Here is a 24,204-nt window from a genome sequence, read left to right as displayed (position 1 = left end):
AGTACCCTATCCTTTGGATGACCTCTACAGATTAACTAAGATACTAGTATTTCCTACTGCCAAAAAAGCGATGTATGTAACATTACGTTCGAAATATGGATATACGTGGAATATGTCTACAATAACTTTTCTATAGTCAATTGTTTATCAACATTCGTCTATGTCTTTGCAAATTGGAAACAAACTTGTGACTTCATTCTTCAATGCCGACGTGTTGTATCCCTTTCTTCGGTATTCCTAGATTAATTTTATTGCGTTGCTTTCATGCATGTTATTGAGAAAGCCACTTCACTTCAAATCCTTACTCCGCCCTTACAGTAGTTAGTGGTTCTCATTAAGTTATCAAATTTGAACGTTCACGTAAAATTTTTGTTATCTGTGCACATGGTTCGTTTAATAGCCTCAGTCAGATCCTCAGTTAGCTCCTTTTCCAACAAGATTATTAACGTTTGATCTAAATGGTTTCCTCATACTCTTCACACGGACATGTCTTGTAACGTTGTTCATCAGCTACGAAGCTTCTAGAATTTACGTAGATGTTATCCGGCATTTAAGTTTTGCTGAATACCTTCTGCTCTTCTTTCGTGCCTTCGAATCTTCATCAGAAGAACGCCTGTAGTCATCAGTTAGCATTCTTCATTTCTGACTTCGGTAATTTCCAAGAATGTTTGCCTGTCGAAGCCGCGGGTTCCAAACGTTAGATATCGAGCGTGCGATTGTAAATCGATCACGTGACTGTGGTGGCGCGCGTAATGAGCATGTTAATAGCGGTCACTACAACAACGATAAAAAAAGAGATTTACTAAAATAAATGTAATTACAAGGGAAACGACTTACCTTACTCGTTGTCAATGTTGTCGTCATGAGAAATTCCATTTGATGTGTATGCTACGAGAAGCATTCCCTTATTGCCGTAACCTGGGTATACTCTGCCAATATCACACAAAAATATGAGTAGAGTGTCACATGCGTCAACTTTTCCTTGAAAACGCAAGTTATGGAAATAGAGGTACTGAACCAAGTAGAGTTCGTCTCTTTCTCCTGGGCGCCCTTCTCTTTTAATGGAAGATTTCCATAACCGCACGATGTTCTGTGTGTGCACACTGAGATCATCCGAAGACACGAACTCTAAAGAGTGGTTTACTAAGTCGTGATCGAATCCTTCTGCTTTCAGTGTCTTGTAGGACTGAAAGCCGTCTGTAATGACTTTATTGCCGGGCAGTATAAATTGCTTCATCAAACCAACTAAAGTTTCCTTGTCTCTGGACAACACTCTCACAACAAAACACTTCCGGGACTCTCGTTCTGTACCACCAAATACACAAATATGTTTGATTTCATTCTTTGAAGGTCGTTCTGCCTGGTTCTTCTTTCTTGTTATGTGTGATTCGTTCACTTCAACAACAACTTTACTCGGTCCACCAATCGGTACACTGTCTTTCGTCACTACTACATAACACACTTCTATGCAAAACCCGAAGTAGTCTCACACGGTATTAGTATATAAGTCAGTTTCCGATGCTGCTGCTTGCAGGGTGTAGTCTCGAATCCAACAAGAGTGAAGAATTATGCTGGTCTGGTTGGATAATTTGGAATAGTTAAACCATGTGTTCCTACTGAAGTCGTTCGTTTTCCACACTTTGCGCAATGAAATTCTTACGAAGTTTTACACACTTCGCCCTACTGCAGTCTACACAGTCCCTCCTTTCCTCATCCGGTATTAGTTCATATTTGCGACAAGAAGTCAAACAATTTTCTACATTGCATAAGCATGGAATTAGAGGCAATCGGCCGAAGAAACGTCAACACCACCAGACATCCCACTCACTACCAACATAAGTCGTCTGGGTTTTCCTAGCAACAATCTCTGTACGGGGGCATGCTGGAGCGGAAAATTATGATCGGCTCGTAACACATCGGTTGCTGGGACAAGCCCCACCTCCTTCTCCCAGGGGAGCCAGCTTGCAACTTATAAAAGAAGCTAACTTGTAAGAAGTACATGCGTCACGGTACTGGTACGATAGTCGTCTCTCATTTTTGCAAATAATATTGGCAATCACTAGGTCAACACCGCGCACGTGTCAACACTCCACAATGGCTGCTTATGATTGCTACAGCGTACAGTAATATTGTTTTGTAATGTTGGCAGTGACCGGGCCATAGTAGCTAATTTTCTCCGATTGGAGAGGGGCCAAGTGAAAGTATACGATTTGTACGTCCAAACCTATTATCGTCTGAGGCGTGTGCACTGATACGCCACATATAGGACGCGTCATTGGTCAGTTAGTCTTATTGTGATTCGGTCAAATTATTAATCAGTCTTGTGTCCGTTACTGGTCAGTTTAAAACGGACAAGTTCATAATTTGGAAGAAAAGTGCTAATGCGCCAAGTGTTACTGATTGTGAAGCTAGATCTAGTATTACTGGTGCCCTGTGTGAAAACGAAGGTAATGGTATTGATGAAAGTGTGGCGGTTACAAAAAACACTGTTCCACAAAAATGACATCACACTTATCACCCCTCTTGAAGCCAGCAATTTGCTTGAATCGATCACAATGAGGTAAAATATCTTGTACTTTGCAAAATTTGCAAAAATATGTTTGAAGAAAATTGTTTTCAGATTTCTTACAAAATGAAAAAAATTGCATGGAAACTGGATTTTTCGAACTGAAACAAAAGGATAGGAAAGTGGGAAGTGCAAGAAACATCTGGTTGCAGATAAGCTGTACCGAAATTCAAATGCTTAAAACGAATGTTAGTGTACTTAAGTCAGATTTGAAAATAAAAACTGTCACAAATGCACGAAAATAGAACTTCGGTACAAAAAATCACAGCTTCCCTCCGTTACTAAACTGTGCAGTGGCCTGCTATACGAGGGCATACCGATGAAACAAGGAAGCCTGAAATTTTTTACGTCTTCCTTGTGCAGATAAACAGCGACTTTCGTTGTGGTTACAGCGCGAATAATATAAATGGACGTCCCATGACGCACAAAATGGAATTGTGGTTATTTGAAGTCACACATTTCATAGAAAATTATTGGATGATATCACAAATTCAGAGTATTTTGCAATAATAGCAAATGAAACAATAGGCATAGCCACCAAAGAGAAATTTAGTGTCTGTATAAATTTTTTTATGCTTTGTTAGAGATAGATTGTTGTTTAGAGCTGTACTCTACACAAAGTACCACAGCTAAGGCTCTGGTTGATACTATGATCTATATTTTAGGGCGGTTTGATTTGCCTGCGTCTAATTGTAGAGTCCTATCTTTTGATGGCACAGCTAAGACATTGTAAAAGCAATCTGGAAATGTCGAAATGCGTTGAATGTTATGAAGGATTTAACGCATTTTATTAGAGTTTCACTTAGAAGATTAGATCATTTTCTTAATTAAAAAGCAGACGTCTCTACAAATTTCAAATCACTGTGTGCTGCAACGTGGTCCATAAGGTACCTTGTAATGTCTTCAGTTTTGTCCAGCTACACAGAATTTCAAGGGTTCTTTTTTGTAAATGTTTCAAAAAGTGACAGTACACACACTGGGGCCAAAGGAAACAGCTTTTTAATTAATATAGAGACTTTTGATTTTTTTCATGTTATCAGTTTTGATAAAACTGTTTCGTCACTTTGATAGAGTAAACATAGCACTACAGAGGAAGTCCATACAATTACAGGGGGCCAATAATATGATTTTCGCCCTTATAACATCGATTAAATTTATGAGAAACAATATTGACTCATTTTGAGCTTAAACAAGTTCAAAATGAAAAGATAGGGATGTTGATTCCCCAAAATTATCTTGTAAAAGAAAAATACCCGAGACATTCGACGACTCCAACAATTCGTCTGTAGATACATTCACTGAAGTGTATGAAAAACATAGAGGATTTTATTATGAAACCAAGGATTCGTCCGTCAGCTTTTTGGACTCAAGTTTGAACACTGAATCATCAATGCTTATAAACTAAATTCAACAATTTCTTCCTGGTGATAAATATACAGATTATACATTATTTTTCTATGAATCAGATATAGACGGGAAACGCTTGCTTCTCTGCTGAAGCATCTTTTATGAACTTATCCAAAGCAGTGATTCTACAGATCTTAGTTCATTGAATGAAGTAGTGGAATACTTGAAAAAGCAAAAAAATCTTCCTGGCCTACTGCCGGGACGAATTAAATTCAACATATGGTGCTGAGCTCCCGGTAACGTCCTGTAACGCAGAGCGATCGTTTTTGTCTGCGAAGTGTGAAGTCGTATCTTCGGTCTGTAATCACAGGAAGGACCGGATTTTCATGCAGTGATAATCCTTTCAATATGTATGCATTTATACTCCAAAAATCTAAAACATGAACGTAAACTGTTCGCATAAAAGATGTAAAAACTGAAGTAGCATCGTCGTAGCACAAAAAGGAGGTACTTCAAATGCCTGTGAATAATTCGCAAAAAACGTAAAAAAACATGAAAGAAAACTAGTACTTTACATTAATTTATGGAAAGCTATTGTACTTATAATTAATTTTCCATTTCCCTTCTGTTACAAATCACACTACATGTTTCAGATGTTCGAAAGTGAGCTATCTCCTGTTGTCTCGCAATATGTCCCTGTAGCGGGAGAAACTCTGTACCTCAAAGGAACTTAAGAGTGCATGTACAAAAGCGGCTACTTGCTCCGCTGTTAGCGAGGTATTGCTCGGTAGTTCAGTGTGCTTAACGGTTAAAATCTCTTCAATTTCACAAGTTTGTTCGTATCCTGGATTACTAGAAAGTGTGCTCTGAACTTATTCCTTCACTATTTCACCAACTGTTCCAGGGACAGAATCAAGTTTAAAGCCTGTGGCTTAAAAAGGGCAGAACTGATTTTCTCCGTAGAAATAATTACCACCGGAAGATGAGAAAATTGAGTAGATATATCGCAAGATTAGCTTCTATTTCTGGGGTGTTCAGAACGTCTTGGGCAGTTTGAATTTAGACTGAACTTCTAGGATCAAATGTAGAAACGACGCTCTTAGCAGTTTCTAAATGTTAGCTGCAGTAAATCATTGTGCAGCCATGTGCCCCAGCGCGTTATAATTGGTTCTGGTGGCAGAGGAATGCCAGGTGCTGCTACTCTGAACTTTTGTTTCCTGTAAGGTGCTTAAACAAACATCTTCTTCATAGCAGACACCAATTTGTCAACAGGATGAAAATTTGCACGTATAGTTACAGCAACGCCATGTAAGCCATGAGCAAGACAAATCAAATGCATCATACTGAGAAATACAAATTTGAGAGCAGTACCAACTTACTGCATCAGTCGAACAGGTATACAAGCTCGTACTCAATGCCATTTGGCTACAGTAAATTCATGGAATCGATATAAAAATTAGGAAACTGCGGAGCTCTTTGTTATTTGAAACTGCTCTATTGCAAGTAGATACTGCGTAGACCGCAATTTTTGTTAAGAGACCTAGTAACAGTATTTGAAATGAACCGTCCCTCAAAGCCTTCTTTTTCGTCGATTGACACCCTTTAAAATTATTTTGAATCTCATCCGTTGTATTTAATGGTTTGCTCGTAGCACTGCTGTAAGTAATTTTTACGTATAGTGGATTCGTCTGGCACTTTACACTCTGTATATTTCTCAATGGAATTTCTCAGAACAGGATTTGTTAATTTCCACAGCTGCTACAGAACAAATGTAGAGTCTAAGCCAAAGAGAAGAGCTAATACTTTTATAAATTTTGTTTGATGCCCCTTACATCTATCGCAGCTACAGACAGTTTAGTTATTAATCGCTCACAGCATTAGTAGACCACCTATGTTTCTATATAGGACGTCCAATTTATCTTGACATCAGCAAATGACTTTCTGTACAGAAGCAAAATAAGAAATAGTATAATTTGTTTAGCTCAGAGGGGGATTTTAACTAACATGATTGCCTTTTCTGTAACTTTTTTTGCTACTAATACATGAATAACTGTACGTCCTTGTTTAATTAGAACCTTATTTTTTATCCACTTCCTTTCGTCAAGACCTGTTCAAAAACTATACGATCCAGTCGGATTAATGTGACCATCGCCTGTCTTCGACGTCAACGTGCAATAAGCACGTGCAGACGGCAGCTAGCAGCACTAGCAGTGAAAGTTAATAAAGCGTGTCGGGGGGAACGCGGAAAAACAGTGTAGTCGTTGTCGCAATGCGGATACGGAGAGATTTTTCTGACTCCAAAAGAGCAAGGGCTGGCATTCGGGCCAAGGGTGGAAGCATTTCCGAAAAAACTAAGCCTGTAAACTGTTCGCGTGCCTCCGTGGTTAAAATATACTGTGCGTGGCAAAACGGCGCTAACCAAAACTGGCAACATGGTAAGTGTATAAATAGTGCACCACGGGCGATGGATGACAGGGATGAACGACGGCTGTGGAGATGTGTACTGGCGAGTAGACGTGCAATTGTGATCAACTGACCACCCACATGAACCAAGGGGCTACCAACAGTGTCTCCTCAATGACCATTCAGCATACGCTGCTGCGTATGAGCCTCCGCAGCAGGGGGTGGTTCATGCACCAATGCTGACTGCATTTCATCGGCGACGAAGGCTGGAATTTGCACGCCAGTATCGCAAGTGAGTGGTGACAGGCGGCCTTTTCAGCTGAATCTCGTTTTATACTCCATCGGAGAGATGGCCGTTGGCGTGTACGGCGTGAAACGTCTGAAAACAAACATCCTGAAACAGTTGTTGTCTGAGGAATGTTTTCGTTCATACGTTGGGTTATCCTGGAAGGCACAATGTATCAACACAAGTATACATCCATCCTTGGGGATCATATTCACCCCTTCAATCAGTTTTTTTTCCTCAGCGGAATGGCATCTATGAGCAGGACAATGCAACGTACCACATAGCTCACAGCATACGGGCATTGTTCGGACATAACCAGAATGAGTGTACCGTACCCCCCTGGCCACCATACGCCCCGGATTTAAACCGAATCGAAAATCTGTGGGACCATCTCGACGGAGCTGGTCGCGCTATGGGTCCTCCCTCAAAAGCCTAGCGCAGTTGGTCATAACACTAGAGTCTGTGCCTTCCAGAACCTCACTGTCTTCCTGCACGTCTCCCCGCGGTTCGCGCTTCCTTCAGGTGGTCACGTTACTGTGACTGGCCAGTTCAAAATAGCTCAAACGGCTCTAAGCGCTATTGGACTTAACATCTGAGGTCACCAGTCCCCTACATTTAGAACTACTTAAACCTAACTAACCTACGGACATCACACACATCCATGCCCGAGGCAGGATTCGAACCTGCGACCGTAGCGGCAGAGCGGTTCCGGACTGAAGCGCCTAGAAACGCTCGGCCACAGCGGGACTGGCCAGTGTAGCACACAGTGGAGGTAGCCAGGGTAAGGTATCTCATGTATTTCCTGGAGCTGACAGTAAACAAATGAACATGCTTTACAACAAAAAGATGTTACAGACCTGAAGATGACAGCGATGATTGTTGAAACCGGTCGTCTTAAATAAAGAAATTTTTGATGATATCTTGGCTTTTGAATGGTTTTCAACAAATGGAAACACAAGGAAAATGAACACGGTTCATTTATTGTCGGATATTCGTATGAGTACAATATACAGCAACAAAGATGAGGTAGACATGCTGCTGCAGTCTATGGATAATGTATGTCAGCAGAGTAGTAACTGCACTACTGTTTTCTTATTTATAACATGACTATACGTAGTACAATACTGTAGTACTTTTAAACGATAAGTTGCATTTCTACTTTCTCTTCGTTGATAAATTGTACTCACGCAAGCTTTTAAGTGAAGACGCTTGAGTGAAGAACCGGTTTGCATTTTCCTTGTGTTTCCATTTTGTTTGCTGTCAACTGCATATGGTAGTATAAGCTACATTACGCAGGGTATCTGCACCGCGTGGTAATACAGGAGAGTGAAAGTCATTTTTCTGTTACGTTTTTAATCATGCCATGTATATGTGAACGGCATATTGTGATACTTTTTAGGACAAGTCTTGAGGAGACGAAGGTGATTGCCTAAAAAAATAGCATGCTATTTAGACAGAATGTACTGCTCTTATTATCTTCGTAACAAAGAAAGTTAGAGCAAAGACAATCATGTTGGTCACAGTTCCCCTGGTAGATAAACAACATTTCAAATAAAGTTACGTGGCTCCAGAGACCATCTATGATGTATATATTTTCAGACTGAAGGTACGAATGAAAATTTCAGCCAAAGCTGGAAATCGAACCCAGGTCTCGTATTTACTAGGCAGATGCGTTACCCACAACGCCATCCTGGCACAGTGGCTTTGCACTACTGCACAGACTACCCTAGCACGCCTTCCCCCTCAATCCAAATCCCCATTCACGCCTCAGCTCACTTGCCAATGAACTTGAACAGTATTGCAGAGGCTCTCCAATTGTACAGAAGTATCACATCAGCATCGAACGAAACGGGAGATCTTGACTGAAACTCAGGCATAGGTACTTTTTAAGTCTCAAACATCTGCTTGTTCCTTTAGAACTGCATATATGTCGCTTCAGTCTGCATTAATGTAACATAGATGTTTGAGACTTCAAAAGATCTCTGGGACCAAAGAGTTTCACGTGATTAAAGCATCTGTGCCTGGGTTTCATTCAGGATCCCCCGTTTCGTTCGATGCTGAAATGATATTCCAATACAGCCTCTGTAACGATGTTGTTCGGCATCCGGTGCGGGTGGAGGGGGGGGGGGGTTGATAGCAAGTGGGCTGAGGAGCCAATGGGGATTTTGATTGAGGAGGGGGGGGCCCTATGGTAGTCCATGCAGTTGTGTAAGGCCTCTGTGCCAGGGTGGTGTAATGGTTAGCATATCAGCATAGTGAGCAAGAGACCCGGATTCTAATCCCAGCCATGGCACAAATCTTCATTCATCGCTTCAGTCTCCATACATAAACAGCATTTGCTTGGTACATCTTTTAGTTTACTTTTGGACAGAAAGTTGTTTTGGGTGGTCTAGATAAATGGAACACCCTGTCGATGTGTCAGATAATAATCAGTTTAACCATTTTGGAATATTTCTATATTTTACAGGTGTGTGAGTGTGTGTGTGAGTGTGTGTGTGTGTGTTTTTGTGTGTGTGTGTGTGTGTGTGTGTGTGAGAGAGAGAGAGAGAGAGAGAGAGAGAGAGAGAGAGAGAGAGAGAGAGAGAGAGAGAGAGAGGCGTCATCATTTAAGAAAAGTCACTGAATCTCTGTAGACTTTTGCTATCTCTCCAAGCATTTCAGCGTCGGGAGTACGAGCATTTTGAACTGCGATGGTCCATTTACTGTCCACAGATAAGGTGCCTGCGCGTAGCCGCTGTTCCTTCGAGGGGGAGGACGGCTGGTGTGGGTGGGAGAACGCCCCCAATGCCCATCTCAACTGGACCCTGCACAACGGCTCCAGCAGTAAGGATATCACGGGACCCGACCACGACCATACCTATGGCAACGTCTCGGGTAAGTTACTACTAGAATGTGCAGGCTAAGTTCCCTCTAAATACAATAGTGTGCAAAGCTGCTGGACGAAAGTAACTTCCGCGTGATGCGTCACTACAAGTAACAACCGTACGTAGAAAGAACAGCTACAGTATAATACAGAAGGTAACTGAAACAAATATGCAATCAGATGAGCAGAAATGATACTTTTATTTGAATACAACATTTACACTGACAAGTGAAATGACCGCGATTCATGACGCACCACTGGACATTACAAAATGCTGTATATGGGTCTCGGTAGTGCTTGTGATCACCACTTACCGTAATGCATGCTCTGCAACGTGCTCCCATCCTGGCCACAAGGTTGCTAACGAGTTCAGGTGGTAGGGCATCCCAACTACTGATTGGTTATTCGTGCAAGTGGACTTGCTGCAGTACACCCCATACTGATCTATGGGATCTAAGGCGGGGGAACGAGCAGGTCAGTCCATGCACCGAATATCCTCTTGTTCAAAGAGCTGCTCCAAATGCTCTGTTCGATGATGTCGCTCATTATCATACATATTAAGTGAAGTTAGGACCGAATGTACGCCTGAAAAGGCGCTCATGGGGAAGGAAACAGTGTTACAATAAACGTTGACTGTTGAGTGTAGCATGTTCAAAGATTTCGAGTTCAGTACGACCACGCAACGTTATGTCTTCCCACAACTGGACCACCACAACGACCATCTTCGGCAACGATTGACGTGCCCTCATATAGCGATAGGTGAGAACACGTAATGCACCCAGGAACATTTTCGAAGACGATCGTTTTTGTGGTCCAGATGTTATGGCCCGGGGACGTACAGTGTTGCATGTACGCACTGACCTCGAAATCTTAGAGCACGGAACACTCACCGTTTAACGTTATTGCGTCGCGGTACTCCTTTCCCCTGTGTGTCTTGTCAGGGATGCACTTACCCCGACTTTATTTGTATGGACGAACTGCGCAAACGCACCGAACCGCGCAGGTGGAGGCGGTCTTGAACGAGAAGATATTAGGCGAATGGTGTGGCATGCCACTTCCCATAACCTAAATCCCATCGAGCACGTGTGGAATGCGATGGGCCGACGTTCGACAGCACGTCCACATGCACCAACGACCATCCAGCAGTTTTCAACGAAGCTGGTGGAGAAATGGAACGCCCTAAAGTGAGAATTCTTTACCATCCTTGTGGCCAGCAGGGGAATACGTTGCAGAGCACACATTGCCCTCCATGGAGATCACACATCCAGTTATAACCACGTGCCAGCCTTTCGTAATGTATAGTGGATTATCAAAAAGGGAGATGAAATTCTGATAGTCATGGCGGATTGGAACGCTGTCGCAGGGGAGGGGCAGAAGAAAGAGATAAGGGAGAATATGGTTTTGGTAATAGGAACGAGAGAGAAGGTACACTAATTGAGTTTTGCAATAAATATCAGTCAGTAATAGCGAATTCTCCGTTAAAGAACCACAAGAAGAGGAGATATCCTTGGAAAAGGATATTAGTTACATTACATCTTGGTCAGGCAAAGATTCCGATATCAGATATTGGATTGTAAGGAGTACCTAGGTGCAGATATAGACTCAGATCACAATTTAGGAATGATGAAGAGTAGGCCGAAGTTTAAGAGACTAGTCAGGAAGATTTAGTGGACAAGAAATTGAGATACGGAAGTATTAAGTAATGAAATGACGCGCTTAGAGTTAGCTCAGTAGGCAGTTTAGATGAAGAGGAATAGACATCTCTAAAAAGAGCAACCACTGAAGTTGAAGAGAGAACCGTAGCTACAAGGAAGGTAACTGGGAAGAAACCGTGGATAACATAAGAAATACTTTAACTGATCGACGAAAGAAGGAAGTACAAAAAGTATAGTGAACTTCTGGAATACAGAAATGGAGGTCACTTAGGAACTAAAGAGACACAGAGTATAGGGAAACTAAGGCAAAATGGCATGAAGAATGTGAAGAAATCTAAAAAAAAGAGAAGATCGTGGAAGGACGGGCTCAACATATAGAAAAGTCAAATCAACCTTCGGTGAAATGAAAAGCAAGGGTGGCAACGTTAAGAGTGCAGTGCAAATTCCTCTCTTAAATGCAGAGGAGAGAGCGGGTAGGTGGAAAAAGTGCACTGAAGGCCGCGACTCGGTGATGGCGTGAAAGAAGAAGAAACAGAAATCGACAGGGAGGAGATAGGGGATCCAATATTATCATAATTCAGAAGAGCTTAGAACGAATTAAGATCAAATAAGGCAGAAGGCATCGATAACATTTCATCGGAATAATTAAAATCACTGTGGGAAATGGCAAAAAAAGGATTATTTACGTTGTTGTGTAGAATGTATGACACTGGCGATATACCATCAGACTTTCGGAAAAACTTGTCCCACACAAATCCGAAGCTTGCAAGAGCCGACAGGTGCGAGAATTGTCGTACAATCAGCTTAATAGCTCATGCATCCATGCATCCAAGTTGCTGACAAGGATAAAATGCAGAAGAATGGAAAAGAGAATTGAGGATCTGTCAGATGACGATGAGTTTGACTTTAGGAAAGATAAAAGCACCAGAGAGGCAGTTCAGACGTTGCGGTTGATTATGGAAGGACGATTAAAGAAAACTCAAGACACGTTGATTGGATTTGTCGACCAGGAAAAAGCGATCGACAGTGTAAAATGGCGCAAAATGTTCTAAATTCTGAGAAAATTAGTAGGAAGCTACAGGAGAGGATGGGTAATATACAATATGTACAAGAACCAAGAGGGAATAATAAGACTGGAAGATAAAGAACGAAGTGCTCGGATTAAAAAGGGTACAAGACAGGGATGTAGTTTTCTCCCCTACTGTATAATCTTTCCATCGAGAAGCAATGATGGAAATAAACGAGAGGTTCAAGAGCGGGATTAAAATTCAGGGTGAAAGAATATCAGTGATAAGATTCGCTGTGACATTGCTATTCTCAGTGAAAGTGAAGAAGAATTACAGGATGTGTTGAACGGAGTGAACAGTCAAATGAATACAGAATATGGAGTGAGAGAAATTGTTTCAGTTAAGACTCAGAAAAATACAGCGGTCTGGCCAACTATAACCTGTAGAGGAGATTTCTGTTCTCCAAAAACGTCAGTCAGTGAGCATAAAACACGTTCCACAATTGTGCAACTCGCTGACATCAGCGATAATGGCTTGTAATCATTTATATCAATCCGACAACCTTTCTTGGAGACGAGAATGAACTGCACTGTATTCCATTCGCTTGGTACACTTCTTAGCTCCAGCGATCTACGATAAATTGCCAGGAAGTAAGTAATTTCTTTTCCATAATCTGTTTATAATCGTCCAGATACCTTTCCTCAGGGCCGGATCCAGGGACCTTGCCGCCGTGTGCGAAATTTTCACGCCCCCCCCCCCCTTCTTCTCCCTGCCCATCCTTGCACTTTCAGGCATATTCAACTTTTTTGACACTGTCATTCATCCATGGCGCCTTATTTTCAATTTTCACACTTACACCAAGAATGTTTTTTATGCGAATACGTATTTTAGAACAGAGCCAGATATGGAGCACCAGTCATTGAAATAGAAGTGAAACCTTTTGTGTGTGTTCAAATGGGTGTGAATTACTGTGGGACCAAACTGCTTAGTTAATCGGTCCCTTGACGTACACACTACTTAAATAACTTATGCTAAGATCAACACGCACACACACACACACACACACACACACACACACACACACACACACACACACACACACACACACATGCCCGAGGAAGGACTCGAACCTCCGGTGGGAGGAGCCGCACAGTCCGTGACATAACGCCTTAAACCGCGCAGTCACTCCGCGCGGAGTGTAGTACATTTTGAGCTATAACTCCAAAATTGACTATGCAAATAAAATAGCACTATGTAATGTGCATACTTTCTTTTTTCTTTCAATGGTGCCATGTACCACACTGACGCAGGGTCGGCATTGTTAGGAACGGATTTGGCAAAGTTAGTATGAAGGGGTGGCTGGAGGCCCTTCCTGCCGCCACCCCATACCCCCGGGACGGAGTTAGTGTCCCCCAGCTGTCTGCATCTAGTGTAATTCATGGAATAGTGCGAACGAATTGAAATGTCGGCGAGTTGTGTAAATGAGGCGGAACGTGGGGACCAGCCCAGTATTCACCTAGTGGGGTGTGGAAAACTGCCTAAAAACCACATCCAGGCTGGCTGGCACACCGGCCCTCGCCGTTAATTCGATCCGGGGCCGGCGCGCCTACCCGCGTCCAGGAATCACAGCGCTAGCGCTCTCGGCTATCCTTGCGGGTCACTATGTAATGCGCATACTATGTAACTAAAATCTGCACACCTTTTCCCTTTTCTTGAGGCGAGGGGAGCGTGCGGCTTGAGACCTGTAGCAACAAGCACAGCTGAGTACTGCTTTGTTGACGGTATTCACTGCGCAAAGTGAAAAGTCAAAGAACAGCGAGACATTTACGTATTATTCGTCGAAAAAAAAGAGCATATTTCTCCAGTTCCTTCTGAATGTGTCCAAAGTACAGTTCAAAAGGAAGATGGAACTTATTTAGAAAAGTTTGAAATTTTACAATCGAAAAGAATGCTTAAGCTGAAGTGGGTCCTCAAACTTAAGAATGAAGAAATAATGAAGTAAGCAGGGGAAGAAAAAAGGTTACTGGAAGTAATAACAAAGAAGAAGTCTTTCCTGGGATATGTACAGCGTAGGTATGTCTGCACAAAGAATTATAGAGGCAAAAGTGTAAAGACTGAGGTAGGAAGGGAACTGAAGTGATGAATGACATTAGAAGGGAACGAACATACAAACAGATTAAAGAAGATACTCAGAACAGGACACGATGGAGGGCCTCCCGGTGAAACCCGTCATAAGACATATATACTAATAAAGAAGAAGAAGTACGCAAAGGAAAAAGAGCTGTGGTCGAATTTCGAGAAGGCATGCTTTTCGAAATGCCACGACCATGATTTGTGACTCAAAACAACAGTATTGAAAGCATTTCGTTTACTGTTGCGAAAAGTAAATGTTATATCGTAAATAAAGTTGGAACGCAAAAGAGTGAAACACAACGAAACGGAATAAATAGCCCGTGCATTTTAGATGCTTCAGCCCCAAAACAAGGTTCGATAGGTTTCTTTCCGTATCGTCTAAATATTACTACCTACTAATTATGGCTTCAACGTCAAGAAAGAGGAGTTACAGATGAAGTAAAAAAAATGATTTAGAGGAAAGGGGCAATGTAAATGGTATAAATGGCAGATCCAGAGAGGAGGAAGTGGTGGGGATAGGATGCCATATATCTTTCCACAACTAAACGCTCCGTAATGACAGTGTCTGGGTTCAAATAACTACGGCACGTGTCGGGCAGTGCAAATTTTGCTTATTATTTAATTATGTTTTTTTTTCTCATCAATACTCCTATATATATTTGAGGAACTCTTAGGCCGTCGCATTGGGGGACACTTATCTTTATTTCTTTGTTAGCGAGCTTGACAGTGCTTCGCAAGTGCTAAATGTGTATGGGAATTGAGAATATACATCCTAAACTCCCCCCACCCCCCTTCCATTGTCTCTACCAATCTCTTCCTCTCCCTCTCTTTTCTCATCTCTTCCTCACCCTCCTTCTCCTCTCCCTCTCTTCGTGTAACATCTTCTCCCCGTTTCTCTCCATCTCCTCCTCCCATCTCTCGACGTCCATTTCCTCTCTCTCCCTCTCCCTCTTTCCCTCAGTCTCGCCATCAGCCTTAATTATTGTTATTGCAAACGAAGCATTCATTGGGAATTAAAGTCGCTTAAAATGAATAGGTAAATCGTTTAGGATCACTGTTATACAGAGTATGAGATAGACCTGTCCAGCTGCTGATTTTGTGTCTGTAGTAACTTCAGTAGCAGTATTTAGCGAAGTTTTAATGTGCGAAAAGGCAGGATTGCAATGTTCGGACGACTCAGATTTCATATTAATATTCTAATCATAAGTCATAAAGACACCTTTCCATTTTTTTATAAAACAGATGGCAAGGAAGAAAACATAACAGTACATGTTTGTGTATCTAATTTTTGTTTGAAAATATTTACTTATTTACTGTTTACTTTGATATTTCACGCCCACATTGGAGCACTTTATTTAATCCATATACATTTAAGTCTTAATACGAGTTGTAGATTTGGCTTTCCTTTTCTGCTGCAAAAACTTCTTCATCCTTTCCGACCTGGCTGCCCTTTCTTCATCAGTTATTGTGTATTTTTTGCGTGCAAATGTCTGTATGTTAAATCTCGTGTCACTGTATTTCAGGATCTTCTTCTCTTCTCTGCCTTCAATTTGTTGCATTGTCAAGCCTAACTCGTCTAAATCATTTGAACTTCTTTGAACCAGTTGTTCTTGGTCTTACTTTTCCAAAAGTAGGTGAACAGTTGTTTCCGTAGACTGGTTTCTGGTAGTCTGGAAATGTGGCGGAAAAAAGCAACCCTCCTTCTCCGCATTGTGTCAATTATTGACTCAGTTTCTTCGCATACGACTTCTTTAGGTAACAGTCACCACTGTCCCTCTTCTTGGTATTTTTTGTTTATAATTGTTCTAAGGATTCTTCTGTCTGCCTCCTATAGTTTGTCTGTGGTTGATTTGGTGTTCATCTTGAAGAGTAGCAGAGTGGTAGTGTCTGAGTTTTTCATTTATCGAGAGACATTTTTTCTTGTATGTTCGCCAGGTGATGCGTTGCGCCTGTTTCAGTTTAGTTGTTATGCTTTCAACTGACTTTTCTCGTTTGAATTCCAACTTATAACCTCCCCAAGGTATTTCAATTTATTTACAATTTTAATTTGTTTGTTATCATTCAGTGTAATGGCTGGAGTTTCAACCTTGAAGGATGGTATCATTTCTGTCTTTTCAAACAAGATCCGTGATCCGACTTTTGCTGTTTTTTTTCGATTTCTAAAATTTGGTGTTTAGCCTCTTCCACGCTATTAGCGAGCAAAATAAATGGTTCAAATGGCTCTGAGCACTATGGGACTTAACTACTGTGGTCATCAGTCCCCTAGAACTTAGAACTAACTTAAACCTAACTAACCTAAGGACATCACACACATCAATGCCCGAGGCAGGATTCGAACCTGAGACCGTAGCAGTCGCGGATTAGCGAGCAGCGCTAGATCATCAACGAGGCCAAGCAAGTGAGTTTCATATTTCTGCCAATCTTGATGTTTGGTTGGCATTTCTTATTCCACTCTCGCATGACTTTCTCCAGTGCGTAGTTAAATAGTAGTGGAGAGAGGCCATCCCCCTGTCGAAGTCCCGTCCGGATTTCAAATGATTCAGATAGTTCCCCTCTGGATTTAACTTTTGATTTAGTATTGCTAAGGGTGAGTCCAAAAAGATTAACGAAGATTTTAAGTAATGACTCACGATGGATACTGTCATATGCTTTCTTGAAGTCAACAAAATTGGTGACCAACTTGTTGTTTCTCACTCTTTGATGTTTTATGATCCACTTAAGGCTGATAATTTGATCTGGACAGCTTCTTCCAGGACGGAATCCTTCTTGATATTCTCCAACTTCTTGGTCGAGTTGTTCCTGAATTCTCGTAAAGATAATTCTAGACAAGATCTTATATGTGAGATGAAGGAGCGAAATCCCCCGATAATTGTTTGGATCCGATCTATCAACCTTTTTGTGTATTGGGTGGATTATAGCTGTATTCCACTCTTCTGTTATGTTTTCAGAATTTCAGATATCTACTATGTGCTTATGGAGGTTCTGAAGTGTTTGTCCATTTACGTTCTTCCACAGCTCTGCAACCAGTTGATTCTCCCCAGCTGCTTAGTAGGTCTTTAGCCACCTAGTTGCTTCGATCACTTCACTGAAATCTGGTGGTGTTATCTTCTCTGCATGTGTTTTGTTTCTTGGATGTGGTTCTAAATGTAGGTATTCTTTTGGTACCTCGACATTTAGTAATTCTTTGAAGTAATCAGCTAGAATGTTGGCATTGTCTTGATTACTGTGCGCTAGTTCCCCATTTTTATTTTTCGTCATGAGTGTGGGTAGAGTGTACTGTGATTGACATTTTCTGAATTTCCTACAATAGTTCCTTTTTGTATGTCGTTTGAATGATTCCTCTATGAAATTTAGGGTTTCTTTTTGACAATCTGATTTTCTTGGCCGTTTGTCTTCTGACAATGGTTAGCTCTTCTCGAGATCTGTCAGTTTTCTTTTGCTGGTCATTCAACCATGCTTTTTGCCTTTTCTGTATTGCTTTACCACATTCTTCATTCCATCAGGCATGTTTCTTTCTTCTTCTGACAGGGGCAATCTCTTCGGCGATGTTTTTCAGTTTATCAATAATCGTTGGGGCTCACATGCGGTTCCTCCTCGTCGAAATGTCTTCGCTCAAACTCGTCTAGGGGTTGAATCGCACGTGTCGCATTACACGTCCTAAATTAGACACTTGTGACCCTTTGATTAAATTGTCTGGCTGATGGCAAGTTTGCGAAATACAAAGTTAACATAACATATAATAACTGTAATAACAATATCGGGAGCTAAATTAACGATCCACAAATGATGTAGGCCACACAGTTGCGATTTGGTTAGAATAATGTTTATTACGAAAGCAAACTAATATTGAAAGTGGTCGTATTTAGAGTTATTGTTACATTCGAGCGCATATCCATTTGACACAGTTCATTCATTCACAATCTCATTGCGAATTATCAGTCCAATACTCCACCTCGTTATCTATGCGAAAAGTTAGAGTTCACAACAGGCGCGCGGCTGCTCACGGCTCCGAGACTAATTCCCTCGATACCACACATCGTGAAATTTTGTAAGTCTTTTCACTTCCTAGCTGCCTAAAGACGGACTGTCCGTTTTCGCGTCTCCATCCGAACTGTGCCATTTGGTGTCTAGACCAGATCTGTCCCTCTGCCCGTCCCCAACCGCTTTTCCCGCTCGCCGATCATCTTCGCTCAACTGACTAGTGCAGTTCCCTTTCCTGAAGCCGTCCATCTCATTGGCTACAGCTTATTCTACATTACTTTACATTTTTAGCATATTTAAATAATCAAAGGTTGACCGCTTGCACGTTCTAAATAAAGTAACAATAATATCCATTACATAATAAACGTTAAATTCTTTTACATACAACCAATACAATTTCCTTCTTAGCTATGAATGCCACGGCCAGTAACCTGCACCAACGTGCTTTCTGATAAATAAATAAAGAACAAAAGTAACTATTAGGCGCTAAACTTTAGAACAACCTGTCTATTCTTCCATACTTTGTGAGGAAGAACCTTGTGATCCAGCTTTCTAAAGTTATAACATCTCCCCTTTACAATTTCATATCTCTCCTGAAATTTCCTTTCATTTCTTCCATTTATCGTTCCATTTGGAAATCAAGAAGAAATGCTATGCGTCGTTCGTCCGCGTTAAACCTTTTCGTTTTGACCCCCGTTCACAGGCTGTGTGTTAGTTTCACTACAAGAACTTGTCTTATGTAAAAGTTCCTCACTCAACCGACCAAAGCCGAATGGACCTAGTTCCACACCTTCCTAATATGGAAAATTTACGGTTGGTCATCAAGAATCGAACCCGGGAGCTCAGCATTACTGGTATAGCTTTCTAATAACAGGTAGAACTGTACAAGATATGAATTAATATTTCCTTCGCAGTCTCTTTAAGATGTGCGAGGGCTGGGTGAAATATTCTCGGTCTTTCAAAAAGATAACATTGACATCAGTGAGTTTTGCTTTTATTATGCAGCACAATAAGTACACAAGGTAACTTCAAACACAAACGAAATTACTCTCCCTTGGATAATTCTTGCATTTGAAAAAACAAATTACAAGAGAAAAACCAGCGTGTGAGTTTCAAAATGGGGCTAGGAGAAAAAAAAAAAAAACTAAAGACAGTCAGTCACACTGAGGTGACAAAGGGTCACGGGATAGCGATATACAGATATACAGATGGCGGTAGTATCACTTACACAAGGTATAAAAGGGTAGTTCATGGACGGAGTGTCATTTGTTCTCACGTGATTCATATGAAGAGATTTTAAGGTTATTATGGCCGCACGACGGGAATTGGTTCAATTGGCTCTGAGCACTATGGGACTTAACATCTGTGCTCATCATTCCCCAAGAACTTAGAACTACTTAAACCTAACTAACCTAAGGACATCACACACATCCATGCCCGAGGCAGGATTCGAACCTGTGACCGTAGCGGTCACACGGTTCCAGACTGAAGCGCCTAGAACCGCTTGGCCACACCGGCCGGCACGACGAGAATTAACAAACTTTGAAAGCGAAATCGTACTTGGAGCTAGACGCATGAGACACTCCACTTCGGAAATCGTCAGGAAATTCAATATTCCGAGACCCACAGTGGCAAGAGGATGCCAGGAATACTAAATTTCAGGCATTACCTCTCACCGCGGACAATGCAGTTACCGACGGCCTTTACTTAACGACCGAGAGCAACAGCGTTTGCGTAGAGTTGTCAGTGATAACAGACATGCAACACTGCATGAAATAAACGCAGAAATCAATGAGGAATCATGACGACGTTAGGACAGTGCGGCGAAATTTGTGGTAAATGGGCTATGGCAGCAGACGACCGACGAGAGTGTATCTCCTAACAGCACATCGTCTATACCGCCTTTCGTGGCCACATCGGTTGCACCCTAGACCTCTTTAAAACCATGGCCCGGACAGAGGAGACCCCATTTTAGTTGGTAAGAGGTAATGGTAGGATTCGAGTGTGGCATAGACCTCATGAAGCCATGGGCCGAAGTTTTCAACAAGGCACCGTGGAAGCTGGTGATGGATGCATAATGTTGTGGGCTGTGTTCACATGGAATGAACTGTATCCTTGGTCCAAATGAACCGATCAGTGTCTGTAAATGGTTATATTGGAGACCATTTGCAGCCGTTCATGTACCGAATGTTTCCAAACAACGAAGGTATTTGTATGGCTCACATTGCGCCATGTCACCGGACCACAATTGTACGTGATTAGTTTGAAGAACATTCTGGACAAGCCGAACGAATAATATGGCCAGTCAGATCGCCAGACATGAATTCCATTGAACGTTTATGGGACATAAGCGAGAGGCCGTTCGTGCGCAAAACCCTGCGCCTGCAAAACTTTCGCAAGTATAGACGGCTATATAGACAGCATGGTACAGTATTTCTTCCGGGAACTTTCAATGAACTGTTGAGACCACGGCACATCGAGTCGTTGCACTATACCTGACAAAAAGAGGTCCAACACGATATTAGGACGTATCCCATGGCTTTTGATACCTCAGTGAAAAAGTGTTGAGCAAATGTACGATGCTAGCTGTCGCGTGTTACTTCCTTCATGTGCAGAGCCGTATCGTTGTGGTGACGAGACAGGCAAAGCGCGCAGAAACGTACAGAACGCAAAAACTGACTGTAAAGGAAACCATGTATGGAAGAAAAGATAATCTTGCGTTAATCATTTATCAGCAAGCTCCGCAGAGAGTTTTTTAAGCTAATGTGGGGCAAACATATCAAAATATCCGTTGCAAAAAAGCGGGAAGCGATCTGCTTCGTGCTAATAGCAAACTTACTTGATCCTCTGGGGAAAATTATCATTGTCAATACTGCGTAGCATAAAACACACAGGAAAAACTTTGCTTCTCTCACCGTTCGATTGTAACACATATGCTCACAGATTCTAACTATACACATATTACCTGTAAAAACAGAGAGGATGTGGAAAGGATGTTGGCTGATACATAAAATAAATAATGATGCTCACTGTATGTGTCCTGTTCGCAACGAAAAAGAAACAGAAAAGTTATCTGTGCAGTTTATACGTAACTAGCTTAGCGCCGGCTGCATCGCTGAGGTAGATAGTATGTTCTGCACATAATTTTTTTTTTCTTTAACAGAATTTTTATGTTTTTTACACACTGCAACACCTTCTAAAATTTCACGCTAAATAAGGTCATAGAAGCATGGTCTTGGCCGTATGTAGCTGATTGGTTGGTTGATTTGGAGGAGGGGACCAAACAGCGAGCTCATCGGTCCCATCGGATTAGGAAAGAATGGGCAAGGAAAAATGTTTTCTGCAAATTTGTGGTAAGGTCTTATGGGACCAAACTGCTGAGGCCATCGGTCCCTATGCTTACGCACTACTTAATCTAACTTAAACTAACGTACACTAAGAACAACACACACCCATGTCCGAGGGAGGACTCGAACCTGCGAGGGGGACGGCCGCCCAATGGGGGAGGAAGTCAGCGTTGTCGTTTCAAAGGAACCATCCCTGCATTTGCCTGAAGCGATTTAGGTAAATCACGGAAGACCTAAATCAGGATGTCCGGTCATGGGTTTGAACCGTCTTTCCCACGAATACGAGTCCAGTGTACTAACCACAGCGCCACCTCGCTCGGTCCGAATGTAGTCTGACCAAAAAGCGATCCTGGTTACTGGAGTCCACGGTTTTTGTTAATCATGCCTTTTGCGTTCTTGTGTCTGTAGTTCCATATAAACTTCATCCCCTAACACATATTTCTTTATATCTAACAGAGAAATGAAATACCAATTTTCATAGATTCACCTTTAAACATTTTTTAATATTACGAAATACTTACTTAAAAGTTTTCACCCCCTATTGTACCCCACTAGTGGTTGAATTGCCACAAATGCTGTGAGAAGTATTTTTTTTTTAATTTCAGGCTGAAAAACCAAATATTAATTTCTAGATTCGAACTTGCCTTAATAGCGACGTATTTTTTAAAAGCCTTTCATCCACTGTTTCAATCCCTTTGGGGTAGAATTCCGAAAAATGCCTTCTTAAACAACGCCTACAGTTTAAGGTCAAACACTCTGCAAATTTCAAGTTCTTATCCTTAGTGGTTTGGACTTGGCAATGATAAGTCAGTGTCAGTCGAGACATTGCACTTCACTCGTATGTGTGGAGATTATTAACGCATCAAACAAACAAAAATAAAAGCTGGCTTAGACGACTTTCAGCATCTCATCGGAGAGTGTAACTGGAGTTGCTGCAGTTCCGTTAGGGAAGGGGGGGGGGGGGGTGGAGGGGGGGTGGAGGGGGGATGGTAGTAGCTACTGAATGATGTAACAACAATTACATCTACACTCCGCAAGCCACAGCATGACGTGAGCTGCAGGGTAACCTACTTTGTGTAGTACGAGAGGGAGAAATGCCTGGTGCTAAGCCTCCATTTGAGCTGAAATATCTCTGACTTTAACTTGATGGTCTTCTCGCGAGATACACCTAGCGGAAAACAATACAGGGTGTTTCAGCACAGCAGTGTTTTGTGATGTCACTACCGTGCCAAGAAAGCATTTCCGACTTTGCCATGCGGTTTTCCATTACCTAGGTGTACTCTGTCTCTGCTTAAAGTTTGTAATTGCTGTACCGAAATGCACTGGTTGACTTTTATAGGAAAGTACGCTGTCACGCGGTGATGCAGAACACTTCTCTTGTACCGTCAGCCACTGGAGTTGGATGTCTGAACGAACCCGTGATGTAACGCACTACTCTTCTTTGAATCTTCCCTTTTTCCTCTATCAAGCCTATCTGGTAAGTGATCCACAATGACAAGCAGTAATCACGTATCGGCCGAACGAAGGTTTTGCAAGCTGCCTCGCTCGAGGGTGGACTATGGGTACACTTCCTGAGGGTTCTTGCAATGAAGCTGAGTCTGGCATCTATCTTTCCTATGACTCATTGCATGTGCTAGTTCATATTTCAATAGCTCTTTATGCATACTTTCAGTAATTTAATGGATGAGACTGTTCCCAGATATTGTTCAGCAATCGCGTAACATACATAATGGACATATCAGCTGATTTGTGAGCAATAAGATACAAATGTATACGTCCCTTTATCAAACGTCGGTCTTCTGCAGTCTTCCTTGCGACATTTCTATATAGTGAGATGACAAAAGTCATCGGATACTTCCTAATGTGGTGTCGGCCTCCCTTTTTGCGCGGCGTAGTGCAGCAGCTCTCGACATGGAAGAAAAAGTTGTTGCAAAGTCTACTGCGAAAATATTGAACCATGCTCTCTGTACGACACCTGCGAAAGTGTTGCCGGTGCAGGATTTTGTGCACAAACCGACCTTTCGATTATGTCCCATAAATGCTCGATGGGATTCATGTCGGGAAATCTGAGTGATCAAACCAGTCGCTCGAATTGTCCAGAATGTTCTTGAAACCAATTGCGAACATCTGTGGCCCGGTGGAGAGAGCATTGTGATCCATAAAAATACCGTCGTTGTTCCGCAACATGAAATCCATAAATGGCTGCAGGTGGTCTCCAAGTAGCCGAACATAACGGTCAATGATCGGTTCAGTTGGACTAGAGGAACCAGTTCATTCCATGTAAACACAGCCCACACCGTTATACAGTCACGGTGCCTTGTTGATGGTTTGGTTCCATGGCTTCACGGGGTGTGTGCCACACGCTAATCCTACCATCAGCTCTTACTAACTGGAATCGGAACTCATCCTACCAGGTCACGGTTTTCTAGCCGCCTACGTCCATCCGAAATGGTCACGAGCCAGGAGACGCGCTACAGCCGAAGTCCTATGTTCACAAACGCACTCATGTCGGTCGTCTGCTACCATGGCCTATAAACGCCAGATTTCGCCGTACTGTCCTAACAGATACGTTCGTCGTATGTTCTCGCCGATTTCTGCGGTTATTTCACACAGTGC

At 42.1% G+C, this 24,204-nt stretch overlaps 1 protein-coding gene across 8 annotated transcripts in view; it reads left to right on the top strand.

Annotated features, from left to right (window-relative positions):
• LOC126359421 (leukocyte tyrosine kinase receptor) overlaps positions 1 to 24,204 on the top strand; it is an 815,186-nt gene that overhangs the window by 387,810 nt on the left and 403,172 nt on the right. For all 8 annotated transcript variants that reach the window (XR_007566229.1, XM_050007634.1, XM_050007633.1 and 5 more), the window contains one exon: positions 9,315 to 9,476. Coding sequence is in view for 7 of the 8 variants with exons in the window: in XM_050007634.1 (XP_049863591.1) it covers positions 9,315 to 9,476 (162 nt within the window). In the remaining variant the exon portion in view is untranslated. The remainder of the gene's footprint in view (positions 1 to 9,314; positions 9,477 to 24,204) is intronic.

Source organism: Schistocerca gregaria, chromosome 1 (genome assembly GCF_023897955.1).
Source record: "Schistocerca gregaria isolate iqSchGreg1 chromosome 1, iqSchGreg1.2, whole genome shotgun sequence".
In the NCBI taxonomy this organism is placed as follows: domain Eukaryota; kingdom Metazoa; phylum Arthropoda; class Insecta; order Orthoptera; family Acrididae; genus Schistocerca; species Schistocerca gregaria.
This window is presented reverse-complemented; position numbering and strand designations above follow the sequence as displayed.